This window comes from Nuphar pumila, chromosome 2 (genome assembly GCF_984573655.1).
Source record: "Nuphar pumila chromosome 2, dmNupPumi1.hap1.1, whole genome shotgun sequence".
NCBI classification, from domain to species: Eukaryota; Viridiplantae; Streptophyta; class Magnoliopsida; order Nymphaeales; family Nymphaeaceae; genus Nuphar; species Nuphar pumila.
The window spans coordinates 114,374,064-114,394,587 of NC_143250.1; the positions used below are offsets into that span (position 1 = coordinate 114,374,064).

General features: G+C 39.0%; 1 protein-coding gene across 3 annotated transcripts in view; it reads left to right on the top strand.

Moving 5' to 3' along the window:
* The first annotated feature begins 908 nt into the window (after window positions 1–908).
* LOC149846815 (alpha/beta-Hydrolases superfamily protein) overlaps window positions 909–20,524 on the top strand; it is a 28,202-nt gene continuing 8,586 nt past the window's right edge. For 2 of the 3 annotated variants that reach the window (XR_016430319.1, XM_089996595.1), the window contains exons 1-5: window positions 909–1,763; window positions 2,339–3,547; window positions 14,269–15,453; window positions 15,619–15,660; window positions 18,118–18,194. Coding sequence is in view for 1 of the 3 variants with exons in the window: in XM_089996595.1 (XP_089852721.1) it covers window positions 1,005–1,763; window positions 2,339–3,547; window positions 14,269–15,453; window positions 15,619–15,660; window positions 18,118–18,194 (3,272 nt within the window). In the remaining 2 variants the exon portion in view is untranslated. The remainder of the gene's footprint in view (window positions 1,764–2,338; window positions 3,548–14,268; window positions 15,454–15,618; window positions 15,661–18,117; window positions 18,195–20,524) is intronic. The other variant, XR_016430320.1, reaches the window with a different exon arrangement.

The following is a 20,524-nucleotide window of genomic DNA, read 5'->3' on the forward strand; positions in this document are numbered from 1 at the left end:
GAGCCGATCATGGATAGTGACCGTTCAAGCTCGGCTCAAGCTCAAGCGCGAGCCTAGCTTGAACACCTTGTTTTTTCAAATGAGCTGATCCAACCCAAGCTCGATTGAAACTCGGCTCGTGTGCTGCCGTAGACACAAGTATCAGGAAGCAACGGTTCTTTCATTTTAAACAACCTATATCCTTCACCCTTAACCAGTTTTTAATAGTTTATCGAACCTCGAGCAATCTCAGTTGTTGATGGGGTTCAGTCCATTAGCAAGTATTTGTTCTTTTTGGATATGCATTTTATAAAAATCAATATATACCATTTCCTGCATATCCAGTAAAACAGGGGTTCGAATAATATCAAGATCTGGATTGCTGCCATGTATTCAGAGTAGGGGGTGTCAACGGGTCTACCTGAACCAAACCTTATAGGGTCCAGGTATGGTGATAAATATGAAGATGGATTAAGATCCGGGTCCGGATGCAAAGGTCCGATTAATACATGAACTGGGTATAGTTTGTGAATTTTTATACCCAACTCGAGTTCCGATTAAAACCTGCAAATTTTTAATGAAAAAATGATAAAAAATATTGTTTTACCGGGTCTGGTTCATGTAGTTTTTATCGGGTTCAGGTATGGTTTCTTTTATAGTAGGTCTGATTAGACTCAGATCCAGACCCGATACCATACCAAAAAATTAAGGCCAGGTCTGGTTCTACCTGGGTCCTAACCAAACCCGACCCATTGACACCCCTAATTCAGAGTCAAATTCTAGACCCAAAAACAGATCCACTCATTGAGATGACCCGACCCATAATGGAGCGAATCTCGAACCAAACCACGTGACTATTCCTCATATGGATAAATTAGGCGTGAACTGGGCAACGGGGTCAATTCGAAACTCCCGCCACCACCACCGCCTGCGCATCCCCGTTCTCTTCCGCCACGCGTGCACCCACAGAAAGGATCCATCACAAAAGAAGGAACGCGGCGCGAAGACCGCGTACGGCACAAGCCATGCTTCGACTCGTCGGGAAACGCCGCCGTCCGCCGCTTTTTCCCAGCCGGTGCACCCTGCTCCGCCCCTCCTCCACCGATTCCCACCATCCGACCCTCCAGAACAAGCCCGAACCCAAAACCCTAGCCCCCGCTCAAATCCTCGAAACCGCCCCTCTCGTCCCTCCTCCGCCCCGTCCTCGCCGGAATAGCTTCTTCCTCGTCGCAGTTGGTTCCGGCGCCTTAGTTTCCACCGCCACTGCGGCTTTCCTTCTCTCCTCTTCTGACGATTCAGATGATTCGCTCCGAGATCGGTCACGGAGCGTGTATGCTAATCTTGAGGAGTCACTGGGGAGGCGGAGGGAATCGCTCCAACGGGTCTCCTCCGCCGCGTCGGCCTTCTACGATCGGATCGTGCAGACCGGAGTTGCTGCGTCGGTCCTCTGGAAGTCTCTGTGCTCCGTCCTGTCGTCCGCGAACCACGAGGTCCGGTCGGGGTTCGGGTTGAGGGTCGCGGCGCTTCTGGCCGACATCTCGTCGGCGAACGAGAGCCGGAGGGCAGCGATCGTGGCTGCAGGTGGTGGTGCCGTCATCGATTGGCTCCTCGAGACGGTGTCTCGCACGGACGCTTCGTCCAGGGCCACGCAGGCCGAGTCCGCGAGGGCGCTTGCTCACCTGATCTCGGACCCGCACGTGTGCGAGGCAGTTCTCGGGAGGCCTCATGCGATCCCACATCTCCTCCGGTTCATCTTCTCGCATCAGCCGCAGCGTGCAAAGAAGGTGAGTCTTGGACTCTTGGGTCTTAGCATAGCCATTTAATTCCTTAAGAAATTGGAATTTTGTGCCAGAGAAAAATTATGCCCCTTTTTCAAGCTCCTTGATTCAAACTATTCATGTTTTCCAATGTTTTGATTTGGTGACGTCTGAATTTTTTTGATTTTTTTATCAACTGCAAACATGCTATTCATTTGGAGGAACTCTGTTGTGCAATTGAGTCGTTTGGAATAGGTTGTGTATTTTATTCAGAGACATAACCACTGAGTTGAATTTATCATGACACTTCAACTCAATGAAATAAATAAAAAGCATGCAATAGTTTCAGTTTATCAGTGTTTTTGTTGTAACAATTTTATTTCAAAATATGCCAAACAGTTTTTTGAGTTCCTTTTGTTTTCCAATTGCATGGACATTTTATCAATAATTTCCTGTGGAAAACAAAAAAAGTTTAAGCATCTCAAGGTACTCCCTTGATGAAGATTCCAAGATCTGTACCCTTATCATTTTCAAAGGCATATTTCATAAATTTTGTATGTTCATGTTGCAAGTTAAATTCCTGTGTAACTGCATTGATACAGCAAGTCAAGCGCACATCTTTGGATCATGCCGAGTCATTGAAGGGAAGGAGCATGCTTGTTGCTGCTATCATGGACATTGTCACTTCGAACTGTGATAGCTTGGACAAATCACAATTTCAACTGTGTCTTCCAGCAAATGCGGATATGAGAGATATTGCTGCTGCCCTCGAAGTGGTTGAGGAAGGTGGAATGCGATTGGATGAACCGCATGATGGTGATGACGAAGATGATGGTGATAAAGGAATAAAGGGTATTGGGATAAAAATATTTGGTGGCACTGGAATCCTTGGGTTGTCAAAAAAACTTGGGGATTTAGATTTCAAGCTTTCCGATGTTGACCATTTGGAAACATCTGGACATTTTCATAAGAGTGCCATCTTGCATAAAGATCACCCCTTTCATCCATCAGTTGAAGGGGAAATTAATTCAGTTTCAGTTTCTAAAGCATCTCAACTAAGTAGATCAGGGAAGAGCATTGACTTTCATGGCCTTTGGGATGATTTGCACTGTAGGCATGTTGCTGTGCCTTTTGCTACATGGGCATTGGCAAACTGGGCATCAACATCGCAACTTAATCGTAGTCATATCCTGGAGCTTGACAGAGATGGACATGCAATTAATACTGCTTTAAAGGCGCCAGAAAGGACGGTGAGATGGCATGGGAGTCTGGTTGCTCGAATGCTCCTTGAGGATAAAGATTTGCCACTGATAGAATCAATTCCTGATTGGAGTTCCAGTCTTATATATTCTGCCTCTCAAGCTAGTAAGTCTGAAGATATTCTACTAGCTAGGGTGGCTCTTTTGGCTTTTCTAGTTTCGGTTGAAAGAAGTGGAGCTGCAAGGACAGTAATCATGGACAAGGGTCTTCACCTCATGAGGGAAATTGCTAAATGTACCAAAAAAAATGAACATATACAAGAATCACTTGCAAAAGCTTTAGAACTTATATCTACAGGGGAGAAACGTTTGTCTCTCGAAGAGGGTCAAAAATGGTCTGGCATTCTTTTGCCATGGGTTTCTGGAAATATTTCCTCAGAATCCACACGTCTTTCGGCAACAAAAGTCCTTGCTTGCATTCTTGAAGATTATGGCCCAGCTTCAATATCAATATCTCAAGGGTGGTTGACCATACTGTTGTCAGAACTTTTACCTGGTAGTAAGGCAGCCGCTGTCAAAGGAAGTGCTCCCCAAAAGAGTGTTAAAGTGAAGGTTAGAATATGTTCTCATTTTTTCTATTGTAATAACCATGTCTTTATGTTAGTCATTCACAATGAAGAATCTATGCTTTGGGTAAGTTTTTTTTACCATGCTTGGTAACATGGTTTCTCTGAAGTTATGGTGTGATGGGTAGTTTATTTATTCTTTTAGTAGATAAATGGTTGTCAAAGATTTTCCAATAACTTGTTAATTCTCTAGAATCTTGCTACTCTAAAGTAGAAACCCACTCCCCTAGACTTGTTTTTTGAACATGACTAATGTTGTACTTGACTTTGTTTGATGGTTCTCGCTCTCATTTCATTGACATCTCTTGAATACATGTATATTTACATTTCCTGCTTTAACTCTTTTCTAGGACCATTCAAGTACCTTTTTTTTTTTTTACTTCGGATGTAAATTTCCAAATTCAGTCCTGCTATCCATAGGTAAATGTAGTTTTTTAATGGATTATTTTCCTGCATTTGCTAGCTAATACTTATATGCATTTCTCTTTTTTTTTTCTCCTTTTGCATGCTTTATGTTCTTGTGATTGACATATATTATTTGGACATATGATTCCCTTGCTTGCATGCTAGTAACTGACTGCCTCTTTTTTGTTTCCTTGAAATTGATTGAGATATTATTTTTCACTCTTGATAACCGCTTTGGCCTTGACTTTGATGGCTGCATTTTTCAAAACCTTATATTGGATGTGACCAGTATCTTTTAGATGCCCACAAGATCACTCTTTGCTTGTTTAGGGAGCATTGATAGTAAAGTACACAACCTACTCGCGAACTCTCATATTTCACTTGTGATTAATAATTCTTTGAAAGTGAGAATAATTTTTAGGTTTCAGATACATGTTAGCTGAAACCTATCAACTTATATTTGTGGTGTGTACTTCAAAATTATGAAAAATTCACCGTCTATGTCATCTTTGAAGCTTTACAAATTGTATTTAGTATGAGTTTTTCATCTTTAGTCTTTCATTTTTGGTAAACCTAGTGATTTGATTTACCAGTTATCCAAGTCTACTAAAATGCTGCCGTTGAGGTCGAAGTTTCAGATGTAATCAGTTGGCTTCGCTGTCTCTTGCATCAACTTGGAGTTAGATGAGGTGGAATAGATTTTCACTCTTTCGAGTCTTCAATTAACATTCCTTGTTATGTAACTTGGTAAACAGTTTGAATTCGGCTCAGTTAACTCGAAACCATTACTTGTTCTAAATTGGAAAGTAAGGAAAGCAAAAAACACTGGCACCCCGCAAGAGCCCCCACCCCATTCCACCCCACCCTGTCCCAATGCCTCCTCCATCTCAATTGAATAATCAAGCAATTAATAGGCTATGTTGGATTTAGCACCCACACACACTTTAATACTCTCATTTAAAAAAAAAGAAGAAGTTTTGGATCCAGGTTGGATCTGCGTCCACTTCCCCTCCCTGTGTTGTATTTAAACCCCCAAGGGGGTGGGGGGTCTTTTTAACTCAAACCCCTCCCCTGACTCCTTCCCTGCACCCTCCCTCCCCGACTCTCTCTTTCCCCTATGGCAACCCCATGCTGGAGTCCCCCGACTCGCCGGCCACCCTTCTGTCTCCCTCTCTTTACTTGTTGGACCCTCACGTCGGCAGAACCCGAACCCTCAGGTATGCACCACTCTCTCTCTCTCTATGTGGTGGTCACCGAAAACCACCCACAATGGTTTCCCCCACCTCTCCCCCTTCTCTGATTCCGGCAGCACCAGTCGGGTGCTCCACTGTCATCATGCTCTCTCTCTCTCTCTCTCTCTGCTGAACCCCGAACCCCCTCCCCTTCTTTCTCCTTTGGCTCTGCCGGAGCCCTTTTCCGACATGGAACCAGGTGGTCGGACGACCACCTCATTGCTGGTTTTTGTTGGTACCAACCCCATTCACCATCGTATTTTCCCCTACTCTCTAAAAAATGAGAATTCCATCTTCAACTTGGCAGCTAGAATGGTTGCTTCAACCTGGTAAATTTGGTGTTCAGGGGCCCTTTTCAGGCATCCTCTCTAGCTCCGGCTGGTGAATGCGTGAACAAATCCTCCTCTAGCCGTGCCCCTTCCCTCTCGCTAGTTGGTTGCCGGCAGGAGGGCACCACCCTCCTCCCCCTGTCTCTTGTCTTTCAGTTAGCACACAGCAGGAGGGCACCCCCCTCCTGCCCTATCTCGTCTATCTGTTAACGTTAGGGAGGAGGGAGGCACTCCTCTCCTCCCCCGTTTCTTCTTCTTCCTTTACTTTCTCAGAGGACGACACAACTGTGGCCGTTGGGTGCCGATCAGGTGGGGCAGCTGAAGCCGCCACCCACTCCCCCCCTTCTCTAATTTTGGCAAGCCGCCCACCTGCCCTCCTCTGTTTTTCGAAGGCAGCAGCAGCCAAGCCGTTCGGCTGTTGCCTGCTCTTTCGCTGTCCCTCCTTTTTCTTAGGACTACCGAAGAACCAGAGAGAGGGTGTCAGACACCCTCTTCCCCTTCCTGTTTTGTTTAGACAGAGGCAGAGCGCATATCTCTCCTCCGCCTCCACTGCTTGTTGACTGGCGGTGGCGACAACCACTGCCTCGCCTCGCCCTGCCTCCTTTTCGTTCCTCTTCCTCGTCGGCGTTTCCTGCCGGACGAGAGAGGTGGGCGAGCCCCCTTGCTGCTCCCCTCTTGGCTTCCTACCACTGGGTGGACCAAGGGTCAACCACCTCCCTTGTCCCTTTTTTTCAAGATCAACTCGATTTGACCGAGCCGGCTTGGTCGTGGATCTCGTTCCACATAAACCAAGTCAAAAATCGGTTTCCTTGAAACCAAGCTTGACTCAGCTCATCTGTACCAAGCTCAGGTCTTTTTCCATAACATTTACATCTTGTGTAACTCCAAGCCAAGTTGTATATCGGGTTGCGAACGAATATGAGCCAACTCAGTCATTTCGTTAGCCGAGTCACACGAGTTAGCCACTTTAAGTTCGACTCGATTCAGTCGTCCCGAGCAGGATTCATGTTCAACCCTGACAACGAGATGATCACCTCTTTTCGCCAGAAAATGGTTTTATAACATCGTCCTTTTTTTGTAGCACGATAAAATACCTTTTAGCGCAGCACATCGGGGCAACGAACGAGACACACTTATTATGGTGCAAGCTTTTAAAAACCTACGCTAGGAATCGTCAGCGAGTTTGATCATCTTCAAGGTAGGGAAAAGTTGCATACAAGGACAAATGACATAATAGTTCTAACTTATACTTATAATATATATATATATATATATATATATATATATATATATATATATATATATATATATATATATATATATATATATATATATATATATATATATATATATATATGCTTTTAAACTCAATGATGCAGTTTTGCGTATTCTTGTCTATTTAAAATTTATGTCATTACTTTGCTGCCACGTTGTTATGTGTGCAGGCTACTGCTTACGCAATTTATTTAGCCGATATACAGTTTCGTATATCGTGCACCGCTTACGCAGTTTATTTAGCTCAATGTGTGGTTTCGTACATAGAGTCTGGCTTTATGTCATTTACTTTGCCACCGCACTGTTACATGCACAAGCTACTACTGCTTATGCAATTTACTTAGCCGATGTACGGTTTCGTACATTGTGCACTGCTTATGCAATTTATTTAGTCAATGTACGGTTTTGTACATTGTGCATGACTTACACAATTTATTTAACTCGATATGTGGTTTCGTACATTGAGTCCGACTTTATGTCATTTATATTTCCGCCACGCTGTAATGTGCACATGCTTATGCTTTTATTTATATGTATCATATATACATATATATATATATATATATATATATATAACTTGAAAATGTACGCATTTTTGCATATTCCTACCTACTTTGCATTACACTTGCATTTAAAGACGCAGATTTGCGAATACTCACAAAGTCTTTAAAGAAAAAGGGGATTTCACATGCGAAATTCCAAAGCTCGTAATATTCATTGTTTCGAAAATAAAAAAACAAATATTTGACATTTGCATATTCACAACCAAGTCTTTCCCTCAACCCTGGGTAACAAAAGAGTTTCGATTGCGTAGCCTTAAGTGGTATGTACGATCCTTTGTTTTGATATCCAAAATGACTCGGATATCCCCGACCTAAAGCACGGGACTTTGATATTTCTAAATAATGCTGGGGTTTCTTTCTGAGAAACTGATATCCCTCTCATCGTAGCGGTACTATCAGACATGCACACCATGTTAGTACTACGATGATTGGATGAGAGGTTTATTGTAACCTTGTAGTGTGCAAATGCACAATGATGAAAAGAAAATCAAATAAATGGTGATCATTGCCTTTATAGGCAAGATGCTCGATTTGGTTTGAAAGACCGAAACATGTACAATGGGTCGTCAATTAAAATAAAACTTGACATATTCATTCGTCTCTTTGGTTCCGTCAAGGGAGATGATGAGATGATAAAAAAACTCCGATGGACAGGTTGTTAACAACTACGCTCCTCGAGTAACAATTGACTTAGTGTCTCCGGTCATTGGAGTTAGGGGATGGGGCTACCAAAAATTATCTTAGGTGATAGATTCCATGGACTTCTGCAGAAGTTGGATGCATCCCTTACCACGAATGCCTTTAGGGAATTCTCTTCCGGTCACTGACCGTCTCTTTAGGAACAGACTTAGCTAGTTGTTCGGGGTATCAAAATACATAGAATAACAAACACCCGGGCAGTCTCAGTTGTTTCTACGTTCTCTCCTATGCGTACCCTCATGATAGTTAATATCTAAACAAGATCATTCATGCTCATTTTTCTTATTCTGAACTGCACATCACGAAAGGGACAACATATATGTTAGTTTTGTTCTTAATTTTGATATCTATACACCTACCAGATTTTCATCAATCTGACCCGTTTCATGTGTACATGTGAAGATTAGGTCGGAACGACAGACAATGACATGATGACGTGATGATATCAAGAGGAGACTCTTTCTCTGAAGTTTCGCTCTTAAGGATATTTTTATAATTTGGTATAAGGGTTTCTTTGAAATTCTACTTTTCGTATAAACTTTAATTATTAAAACCTTGTTTTAAATATATTTGGTTTCAATGAATATATGAAATTACAAATTCATTGTGTAAATGAAAGTTCGCCTGTAATGCGCCAAAGGTTCGTTGACTTGTCATTTCAAACACCATTTTCTGCTGAATTGATATTTTAAACTCTGAAAAAAGAATGCTTACAAAGCTTTCAAAATTTTCCTAAAAAGTTACAAGTCCGGGATTTTGGGGGCATTACACACACTCTTCTCTCTCACTGTCACAATTCTACCTATTAAGAGCTATGTAGTCAAAAGCGCTAGGTGGTGCTTAGGAGGCGGACCCCTAAAAAGCCTAGTTGGAGACTAGGTGGATTAGTCGGTACCTTAATTAAAAAAATATAAAAATATTAAAATTATGCAAATGAATTGCTAAAATTAGTAACAAACATGTATGCAACATAAAATCAATCAACAATAAGCAATAGACCAAAAAAACATGTCTAACATTACAAAACCTGCTCAAATATTAAAAACAATTGAATAAGCAAAGCAAACAACTATCAACAAATGCCAAGTAATTTATAAATAATTTAAATTCTTAAAATAAAGTGCTAAAACTAACAGCAAACATGTATCCAACATAAAATTAATCAAGAACAAATGCACGAAACATAAGATATTGCTATCATCAAGCATAGTTCACATGTTATATTACAAAACCTTCTCAAATATTATCAAGACTAGCAACAAAGATGTATCCAACATAAAATTAATCAACAAATGCACAAAGTACAAAATACCGCTGTCATGAAGCATAGCTGCATAGTAAACCTGTTATATTCCAAAACCTGACAAGAAATTAAGACACATCTACATACATAAACAAACACACTTAACAATTCAATGTCATATCTACATAAACAAACACACATAACAAATTAATTAAAAAAAGCAAAAAATGCACATAACAAGTTGCAGGGTACCGATTTTCCCGCCTAGGCAAGGGCCGACTAGGCACCTAGGCTGAAAAATCGGTACCCCTGAAGGGGGAAAACTAGGAATCCGGCCGATTCCTAGTTTTTCCTTCGACTAGCCCGACTAGGCGCCTAGTCGGCTCCTTTGACTATGTAGATTAGGAGGACGATAAGGGATTCAAACTTTGTCTTTGCTCATTGAGATTCTGTTCGTGTTTACCAAAAAAAAAAGAAAACCTACAATATAAGACCATATTGCTATAGCCTCATGTTGAAGTCACAATCTTTTCAACTATTCGGCCCTTTCCCTCATTCTTGAATCCTTGGAAGATTGTAGAATGGAAGGATCCCAAATACAGGGTAATCAACATTTATTTGTTTGAGAGTTTGATTGTTAGAAACCTAGTTCTTAGACCTTTTTTCAATAAGAGACCTTATGGCATTTTTGCTCTCTTTAGGCATGAAAAGGAAAAATTTATGTAGAACGAAATTAAAGTGGTGAAGAATCTTGAACTTCTTGAGGGGATTTCTTATTGTTAATTATGCCTAATGAAACTAAAAATGGTGAAAAATCTTGAACTTCTCTAATAAGTATCGATTGATATTTTTGAATTGGCAGAAGCTTCTTTCTAACAATTTATTTTCAAAAACATTGATGAGAGTATTGTCAGAGCAATGAAGTTTGGACATTGTTTAGTGGCCTTAACACACTAGGGCAGTAATTGACCAAATTGATGGGAGATTTTCTGGAGTCCATTTGCGGTGTGTTTTTGTTCTTAGAGTAGCTAAAAGCCTAAAACATCTATTGAGCTCATTAACATTTTATTTTTCCCATTTTTTTCTCCTCATGGTCCTCTTAACCGCTTTAATTCCGTTGCTATTGAATCATTACCAACTTATTTGGAACTGAATTCAGGTTGAATTTGTTCACTAAACTTGGTTTCAGTTTGCCACCCTCTTTGCCTTCAATTCATTGATTTAAAAATTTCTATCATTCTCAAAATTGTTTAAACCGAGGTTACAAGTCTAGGAAGTGGAAGCGGAAAACAAAACAAAAATCAGAAGTGAGAAGCAAGGCATTTTAAACTTTATGAGTGGGAAGCGAGGAATCCATTTAAAAACTAAATATGAATAGAAAAGGAAGTGATATGGGATCAAATGGAAAGCGAAATACTAACAAGAAAGGAATAAAAGCTAGCATAAAAATGACTATTCTTAAATTTCATTATTTTGTAGTTTAAGAATTAAATTCTTCTCACAATGTAAAAATGATGGTTGCCAATTTAGAGAAAGTACATGGGGAGTGAGTGGGAAGAGTGAAAGGAAGCTCATGAAAAATGTGAAAAGTGGCATGAGAGATGCACATAGGAAGCATGTAGGGAACTATGTCACATGGGTGCGGGTGTGGGTGCGGAGCAATTTCAAAAATTTTGGACACGGGGACACGACTATATATATATATATATATATAGGGGTGGCAATCGGGTCGGGTTGGCAGTTCAGCATACCTCAATACGAACCAGACCCATTTATTAAACGGGTAACCCGACACGACACGGTTAACCCGTTTAATAAACGGGTCAGGTCGGGTAAACGGGTTGGAGGGTTAGCCGGCGGGTTCGGGTAAACGGGTTGGCGGGTCGGGTAAACGGGCTGACCTGCCCGCCTAACCCGTTTATTAAACGGGGCTGCCGGGTTGGCATACCCCTAACACGACCCGACCCGTTTAATAAAGGGGTTAGGCAGGCTGACCCGTTTACGACACGAACCCGTTTAAGCCAAACCCGAACCCGGCTAAGAAGCGGGTTGGCGGGTCGTGTCAGATTTTGCCACCCCTAACTATAATAAGACTATATATCTATATATATATATATAAAGATCATTTTTTTTAGTTTTTATACGTCTTTTGCCCTAAAAAATGGACAAAAATAGACTCGTTCAAAGTTGACTGAATCCAAAAAGTGGACGGACTCGGCCCCGGTGCGTTGATCGAGTTTGACACTTGGTTGATCGTGTTCGCCCCGTGTCCGAAGCCGCACCCGTGTTGGGGCATGTTGACGCGGGTGCGTCGACCTTACAGCCGAGTCCGTGTGACTTAGGTAGGGAAACATAGAAGAAATCTATGTCATACGGACTCTTCTAACAAGGCACCGTACTCGTGTTGCACCCGCACCCAGGCGGGTGCGACACTTGGACACAACTTTCTTTATGTTAGGTGAAGTCAACCACACAGGTCCATTTCTATCCAAAAGTAGATTCAATTAACCCTAATCAAGTCCATTTTTATCTATATTATATATATATATATATATATATATAAATACATAAATGCACACAAATACACATAGTATTAGCTTAAAACTATTAAAAAATTTATATATATATATATATATATATATATATATATATATCCTTCCCGCACCCAAGCTTTTTTAAAGTCCCGCACCCGCACCTATGTGACATAGGAAGAAATATGTGGGAAGCATAGGAAAATTGAAATTCCCATCAAGTTGCGGAAGCAAGGAGTATCGGGCTTCCAAACCGTGTTTTTGGGAAGCGTGCTTCCTAGATATCTATGAAGCTTCCGCTAACTTTGGTTTAGACTCAACCCTTCTTGGCATTCGTCCTTAGGCTTCCCATGATTTAATTGTTAGGAATCTTCCCTTTTGAAAGTCAGGAGGAACCAATTTTTTTTTTTTTGAAATTGCGAAAGTGAACCAAATCCATCATTCTTCTATGTTGAGACATTTTAAATTTAACTTGAAAATTCTGGCTGTTGTTTCTCCCATAGGCCATGAATGTTACCTGGTATCTTAGACCATGGGTGTCTAGTTAAGTGGCTCTTCATATCTAGGACATCTATGAAACTGACACCCAAACTTAGGCACAAGCTTAAATTGGGTTAACAATGATTTAGTTTGAACCAATATAAGCCCGTTCTTGACTATATAAAGTAAAAAATAGTGTGATCCGAAAGATCTCAAAAGTTTTGGTGCAAATGTTTTTTAGTTGCGGGGCCATTTGGTTGATGCACAAAAACCTTTTTGGAACTACATTGTTATAAAAAGTCATTTTATCATGTATTGCTTGGCTCACGTTATTCTCAAAAATACTATTTTGAGATTCCAAAATGTCATTTTGGAAAAAGAGCAAAAAGTTTTTTTCTTTTTTTCAAAACAACGTTAAAGTATTTCTATGGAGAAAATTCCCCCCTCGCCTCCCATTTTCAGTCTTTTTCTTGCCACATATTGGCAGTAAGAGACTGCCAGTGCTCTATTCATATGTTATGTGCAACCATAGTGACAAACGTTAAAAATGGCAAAATCTCGTTTTTCAAAATCACGCGAGAATTTGAATTTTTTTTATAAATCGTGTTTTTTTTTCGGCAAAATCTCGGCAGTAAAAAATTAAATTTTAAAATCTAAAAAATATTTTTGTAAGAAAATATTAATAAAAATTATTTAAAAATAAAAATACATGTTTTTTCATGATAAATAGCCGTTTAAAACACAAATATTGCTTTTAAATCACGGTATTTATGTTTTTTTATAAATCTCGCGATATTTTGAAAATCTCACGAGAAATTGCCATTTTAAACTTTCAGGCAATTTCTCGTGATATTATCACGAGATTTTCATAAATCTTGTGATATTTATCACTATGTGTGCAACTACCAAAATTGGCATTGAGCCGCTTTGTGGAGATCACTCTAGCCAGCATCCTGTTTATGACCAGATTCCAGTAATTTCTTCATCGTCTTCACTCCTTCATCATTGACTCTGAACTTTCATAGTTGCAATCCTATTGCCAGACTGCAAGCCTTCCAGCCAATACCACCCACTATTCAGCCATTGATTTTAGCACCCTTCCCTTGTGAGCGTAATCCAATTAATCTTGAGGCCCTTTTGATGATAAAATTGCATGATTTTTGCCAAACCACAAAGCAGAATATTTGTTTGGAAGAAAATAATTGCGGGACCAGAAAACTCTCCATGCTTCCTCTTCTTTTGGCATTTCTCATATGAAAAATAAGAGAGAGAGAGAGAGAGAGAGAGAGAGAGAGAGAGAGAGAGAGAGAGAGAGATTATGTAAAGCCTTTTCTTTCAAAGTGTAATTCAAGTTCAAACTGGGCCTAGATGTCTTTCTAAGAAAACTTTCCACACACAAACGTGCACACACACACACTCAAGCACACACATGCACACACTCAAATGAATTTTGAACTTTGGTTTTTGAAGAGAGAGGATGCCAGTCTAGCAGTGTGATGTATGGTCGACTCAAAGTGGCCAAACTATTCATATTTTGTTCCATAACTCTTTGTTTGATCACAGTATTGAGTTCAAAACCACAATATGATTTAAAATCTTAATTATCAAGTTGCTTGTAATTTTTGGCAAAGAATGACAAAATTGATCACAAAAATTATTTTCAATCTACGAATTAGAAAACAAAAAAAAAATGAAACCTATATTGGTAAATGCTGGACACCTATATGCAGCATACAAAAGTGTTTAATGAGTGTTAGGGTCATTAAGTGGAAGTCTCTATCATGGCTGGCTGTAGTGTTTGCATGCACACCTACACATAGATATAGGATTGCTAGTCGTCTTATTTGCCAGTAGACCTGCAACTAGTAGTCTTGCATTTGTTGCATATTCATGCAATGTTGGGTGCTTACATCCCTGTTGTTTGATGATTTTTTTTTTTTATATTTGCAGGCCCAAGTCGATCAGTCAAATGCTCAAACAGCTGCTCAAGTCACCAGTTTGTTAGTTAATGCTGTTATTAATTTAGCCGTTAGTCAGTCAGAAAACACAGTTGACTCTTTTGATGCTCTATCTCTTGCAAGCCTCTTTTCTTTGGAACCATTTGTTGATCAGCTGAAAACTAAGAAAGTTGACAATTTACCCAAGTTTGATGCTGCTGATTCTGCAATAGCCACGCTTAAGGGCATTAAGGCATTGACTGGTCTGTGTGCTGAAGATTTTGCATCTCAAAACAAGATCGTTGACTGTGGAATATTGTGTTTGTTGAGACGTTTCTTGTTGTGTGACGACTATGAGCGACTAGCTGCAAATGAGGCATATGATGCATCTCGAGTCCTTGAAGCACAGGAACGAGTTTCAAATTCTGGTGAAGCCTCTATGTCTGTTGTAAATGATTCTTCAAGTGTTCGTGTGCCTCCTACAGCTCACATTCGAAGACATGCTGCTAGGTTACTTACAATCCTTTCTCTTCTTCCAAAGGTTCAGAGAACGATCTTAGCTGATAAGATTTGGTGCAAGTGGCTTGAAGATTGTGCCAATGGGAGGATCTCTGGTTGTAATGATCAAAAAATTCAAAGCTATGCTCGAGCAACCCTATTAAATATTCTTTGCCCAGGCCAAGCTAGTGGACATGATCTCACTGAGGGTGGTCTTGACACAGGGAGGGTTTTCCAGATGAGAACATGCCCTCGATATGATGACATGATATTTTTGATTAATCCTGAATTGCCACACTGGAAATGTTCAGACATGGTAAGTGAGAGTGGTCCTCAAGAGAATGCACCAGGTACAGGTGACACCGATATTCAACAGAGTTTCTCTATAGGTCACCATGAATGTGTTGCTGACGAAATGAACGTGTCTATGGAGGATATGGATTCAAGCAGTTCTTGTGTTAGAACAGCAGATGAGTGTTCAAAGGTTGCAATACCTTCAGTAGATGTTGTTTTTGTTCATGGTTTACGTGGAGGGCCTTTCAAGACTTGGCGCATAGCAGAAAACAAGTCTTCAACAACTAGCAAATCTGGTCTTGTAGAGAAGATTGATCAGGAGGCAGGGAAAGAAGGGACATGCTGGCCAAAAGAATGGCTTGCAACAGATTTACCTCATGCTCGCTTATTTACTGTAAAATACAAGGTCTGTGTTATTCTCTTAATTCACCCGCAGTTGCTTATTACACTTCATGGCTTGTTGCAAAACTTCTTGTGTTGTTAGTCACTTTCCAATTAATTTTTTCAAGCCGTCTCCAGCCAGGTTTGGGCCATTCATACATCATGCAATCTAATTGAATGATTCATGCAGACAAATCTGACTCAGTGGTCTGGAGCTAGTCTACCTCTCCAGGTTTGTGGTTTCATTCATGACTTTTTTTTCTTTTCAATTTTCCTTTTCTATTTAAATTTTCTCTTGTCGGAAGAGTTCCTTCCATGTATCCTCAATTGTGGTTTTGTTCATGACTGTTTTTAGTTTTTTGCTTTCCAAAATTCTATGACCTGTTTATTAAAATTTTGTTTTAGCTAGGTGAACCACATTCTACTTTAAAGGAGTAGTCATTCTTCGATGATCCCTAAGAATGTCCTTTTCTTATTTTTTGTGAAATATAAAATTGTGTATGAGGAGAATTTACAAAACAAAATTCTCAGTTCCAAGGAAAGGGGTTATGATCAAGGTTTTAAAACCCGTGACTCGGGACTCGACTCGTTCTTTATTGACTCGTGACTCGGCGGGTCAACTCGGTGACTCGGACCGGGTTTTGTTAACTTTTGATTTTAAAAGAAAAACAATATATAATTTGTCTCAAACCATGTTTTTCAGTAAACATATAGTCTAAAGAGTTGATAGAATAAAAAATTGCAAGTTCAGAGAGTAGAAAAAGTACATACTTCTTCATAACAAGGTCACATGGAAAGATCAAGTTACATGAAGAAGCTGATGAACCATAATACAACTACAGCAAAAGATAAATAAAAATAAAAAGGACATTAATGAATACCTTAAATTCAAAGGTGATTAGCTTATTGAGCCAAAGCATGCTGCTCATATTTAACTCAGGTTTAGCTAGATGAATATTGATTGTCCCCAGCTAGAACCTCTAGGTTGGAAGAAATGGTTAGAAGAGGCAGGACAAAGGAGGGACTGAGCAATTTTCATTTGCATGTCTTTGGTATTCAATGAAGGCCCCATGTAACTGAGTCTAGAAACATACTTAAACTCAAGTTTCTAAATATAATGGTTTAGGAATTTCAGCTAAACTTCTCCAGAAGACAACCTAGCTTTTGTTAGCTTTCCTTTCTAGTGATCTCACCTCAATGAGAACGGCAACACATCATCTTGCATAAAAAGCCAGATTGAATTAGTTGCAACAAGGTAAAACAACAATAAGAGAATGAATCACCCGAAGAAATTCCAATTATGACCAAGGGAAATGCTGTCACATGGATACATGTACAAGCATACTGTACAAGATCAGCACAACTGGTATGATATGGGTGTTTCTGTCAAAAATAAGGATGCCAGGATACAAATTGTTATGCACAGGTGTGGGTGCAGGTATATTTAAGATTGCAAAAAAAGAAATTCACAAGAATATAAAGATACAAAATTTCAAACTTTGTACAAGAATATATTTGTATATACAATGAAGGATATGATATGAGTGCATAAAGTGAGAGGTGTATTTAAGATTGCAAATAGAGAAATTCACAGGAATATGAAGATAAGCAAATACAGACTTTGTACAAAAATGTATTTTTATATACAATGAAGGATATGATATGTGTTCATAAAACAACACTCAAAGGCACCCAACACCAGAACATGAAGTACAAGCACCGATATGTGTATGTTTCACTTTTTTGTTAGATCTTTGAATCATTTTTTTTGCCAATATGTTTAATCAACACATAAAGATTGATAGATTATTGTATCTTTGAACTGGTTTGTCTTGTAATTTATTATTTATTATTAAACTGTTATTTTAAAATACTCAAAAAATCAAATTTCAAATATCCCAGAACTCGGCCGAGTCAAGGCAAGCCGAGTTTACCCTGCCGGGTTGACTCCTATGTCACACGGACTCGGCTCCAAGGTCGCCGCACCCGCGTCGACACGCACCGACACGGGTGCGGACACGGGTGTGGCTCGGACTCGGTCAACCCGACCCTGGGTGTGGTCAACGCACCCAGGGTCATTTTTTTTTTTTGATTTTTTTTTTTAATTTTCTGGGCTACAGCTGTAAGGAAAAAAACCCATCACAACTAAAAAACCTGTACACTTTCAAGTTTTAAGTACAGAATGGGCACAACTCAAGTTTTTGTGGTTTTTTCCTGTATGAAGAAAGTGTACAGAATGCCTTCACAACTCATCACCTGTCCCCTAATGGGCACAACTTTGACCGAGTCTTATATATATATATATATTTTTATTTTTTTTTATTTTTTTAATATATATATATATATAGCCGAGTCCCCGTGTCCAAATTTTTTGAAATTGCGCCGCACCCGTGTCGCACCCGCACCCGCACCCGCACCCATGTGACATAGGTTGACTCGTTGGAGGGCCGAGCCGAGCCGAGTCAGCCGAGTCACCGAGTTGACTCGGCGAGTTTTAAAACCTTGGTTATGATTACAAAGTGATAATCATGTTTTGATTCCATAGGAATTGCTAAAATCAGATGATGGTTTGAATGCATTTTTATGCTTTGATAGGTGCCTTTAATCATGCCTTTTGAGTTGTTTTTGTTACTCGGTTACATGCAATTTTTCAGAAATTGGAGTAAGAGTAGCTTTAAAACTTGTCCAGGAAGTTAGTTTAATTCTCTTGAGGAAATTAGTTGCTGCTGGAATTGGAAGCCGGCCTGTCGTGTTTGTGACTCACAGGTTTCTCTCTCTCTCTCTCTCTGTATATATGTGCATGCACACATGCAACCGCACAGATACATACATAGACATGCATGTACATAAATATGTACATGCATACATAATATATTTGGTACAATTATTTGTATGTATAATCTAGTTGGAATCTGATAATGCAAGTTGTTATGACACATTCTGATGTTGTAGATGTGTTCAGTGTGCTCTATTTAATGGGAATGACCCTTGAATTGTGTTTTTTTTAAAACATATTTTTGTAGTAGAAAAAAATGTTGAATTTATGGCTGTTGATTTTTCAAACACTGGAAAAACTTCCTCCGGTGTCGGAATCCGGTGATCCAAATGTCGATTCGCACTAAATGGTCATATTTAGATCACATCCACGGGTTCAGAAAAAGTAAGGAAAAATAGAGTTTACTGAGTAGTATATATATAATGTGTGTGTGTGTGTGTGTGTGTGTGTGTGTGTGTGTGTGTGAAGGGTTGGCCTTTGGTTTGGATGTGTGCACGACAAAGGTGATGTCAGCAATATCTTATATCTCATTATTCATGCGTTTCTGTATAAACCTGACTGCATGGATTTATTTATCGTGGTTCATTTACTTTAGAGCATACCTTGAACTAAAATAAAAATAGAAGGTGCACTGTCCAAATTGCACAAAAAATGTGATTGAAAAAATAAGGCCTTTCACATCTACATTTTGTGGTTGGAAACATGATTTGTATTCGCACCAGGGAGTGGCTATATATATATATATATATATATATATATATATACATACATACATATATCATAGTCACTTGTATCATTCAAGGTAATTTCTTGGAGATATTTTCAAAAAGTGATTTTTCTTGGGAAAATCTCAAAAGTTATGAATAATAAAGATAAAAAATAATCGATTTAATAGTATTTTTCTTGCAAAACTATAAAGAAACAATTAGAAAAGGTTTTAGAATATAAAAGCAACAAAAAAAGGTACTTAAAATATATAAAAAAAGATGTTTTTTGAAAATCTTGGGAAAATATCGCAATAATATCACAATATTTTAGGTTCTGGCAACATTTTGAAAATCTTGGGAAAATATCAGCTTACCTTGAAAAATTGATATATTGCGATATTTTGAACATATCGGCGATATTGGTGACTATGCTGTGTGTGTGTGTGTGTGTGAGAGAGAGAGAGAGAGAGAGAGAGAGAGAGAGAGAGTTCCCTAATTTCATTGGTGTCACCTAGTGTTATCATAAATAAATTTGCGAAAATGGGACCGTCTTTTTTTTTTTTCCTCTGATGGGAAAGAGCGCCTGTGGTATTAGACTTCTTGGTTATAATAGTGTGGCCTAAATGTTCAAATATCTCATTCGACCCCAAGTAAAACAAAGGAACCATCTTATGAAAACTGTTATCTAGACTTTTGAAAGATCACACTGTTAAGTTTTACTCCAGCTCTTATGAAATTATGGTAGCACCCTTGGTGGGTGGCCATAAATACTTGGCACGGATTTTTGAATTTGTTAAGAGATACAAATTTTTGAGCTGTGAATGTCAACTACAAGACTATGAACATTTGCAACTTTTGGATTTATACGGCTTGATTTCATGACATTCTTTATCAATTATGCATTACTTTCATTCCTTTCTACTATGCTTCTCTTGCAAATTCATTTCTTAGTTGCTGTATATATTTTTGTAATAGGTCACTGTTTCTTTATTGAAGTGAACTCCTTGTCAGATATGTTAAGCCTTGACTATACAGACGAAGAGTAGCTTGAAACAGTGGTTTAAGTAAAAGGAAAAAGAAACTGAATATAAGTAATAGCATTTCAATATATCTTATTTCAAAAGTTCTACTTCTAGGGATCTTAGCATTAACTTCAGAATACACATGATGAAGGATTACGTTTTCAAGTTCCTTCAACTATAGCTCTGCCTCATGTATGTGTCTTATCATTTTGTTCAAAGATCATAATTGATTTTACTTTTTAATAGTCCTACAGCACTGTTGTTCCTTCGTTTTTTTTTTCTAGTATCTCCAAGTATCAAAGTCAAGTGTTATATCTATCTTCAAGCTCCTTTCCTGCTGTCCCATAGTTTTCTGTGTCATGTTTGAAGGTCCAACTTCCCAAATAAGATGATTAAAAAATAACCTCCATAGTGTTGCACACATTTGATAGATCCACTGATTTTAAAAATGTAACTTTTTTGACAGCATACAAAAAATTTAATAATGTCCTTATCTTATCATTTGTTGGACCATCAGCTATGATGCTATGTGTGTATCTTGTCAAGACTGTCTAATTTCATAATTTCATCACGATAATGTTTGGCGTCCTT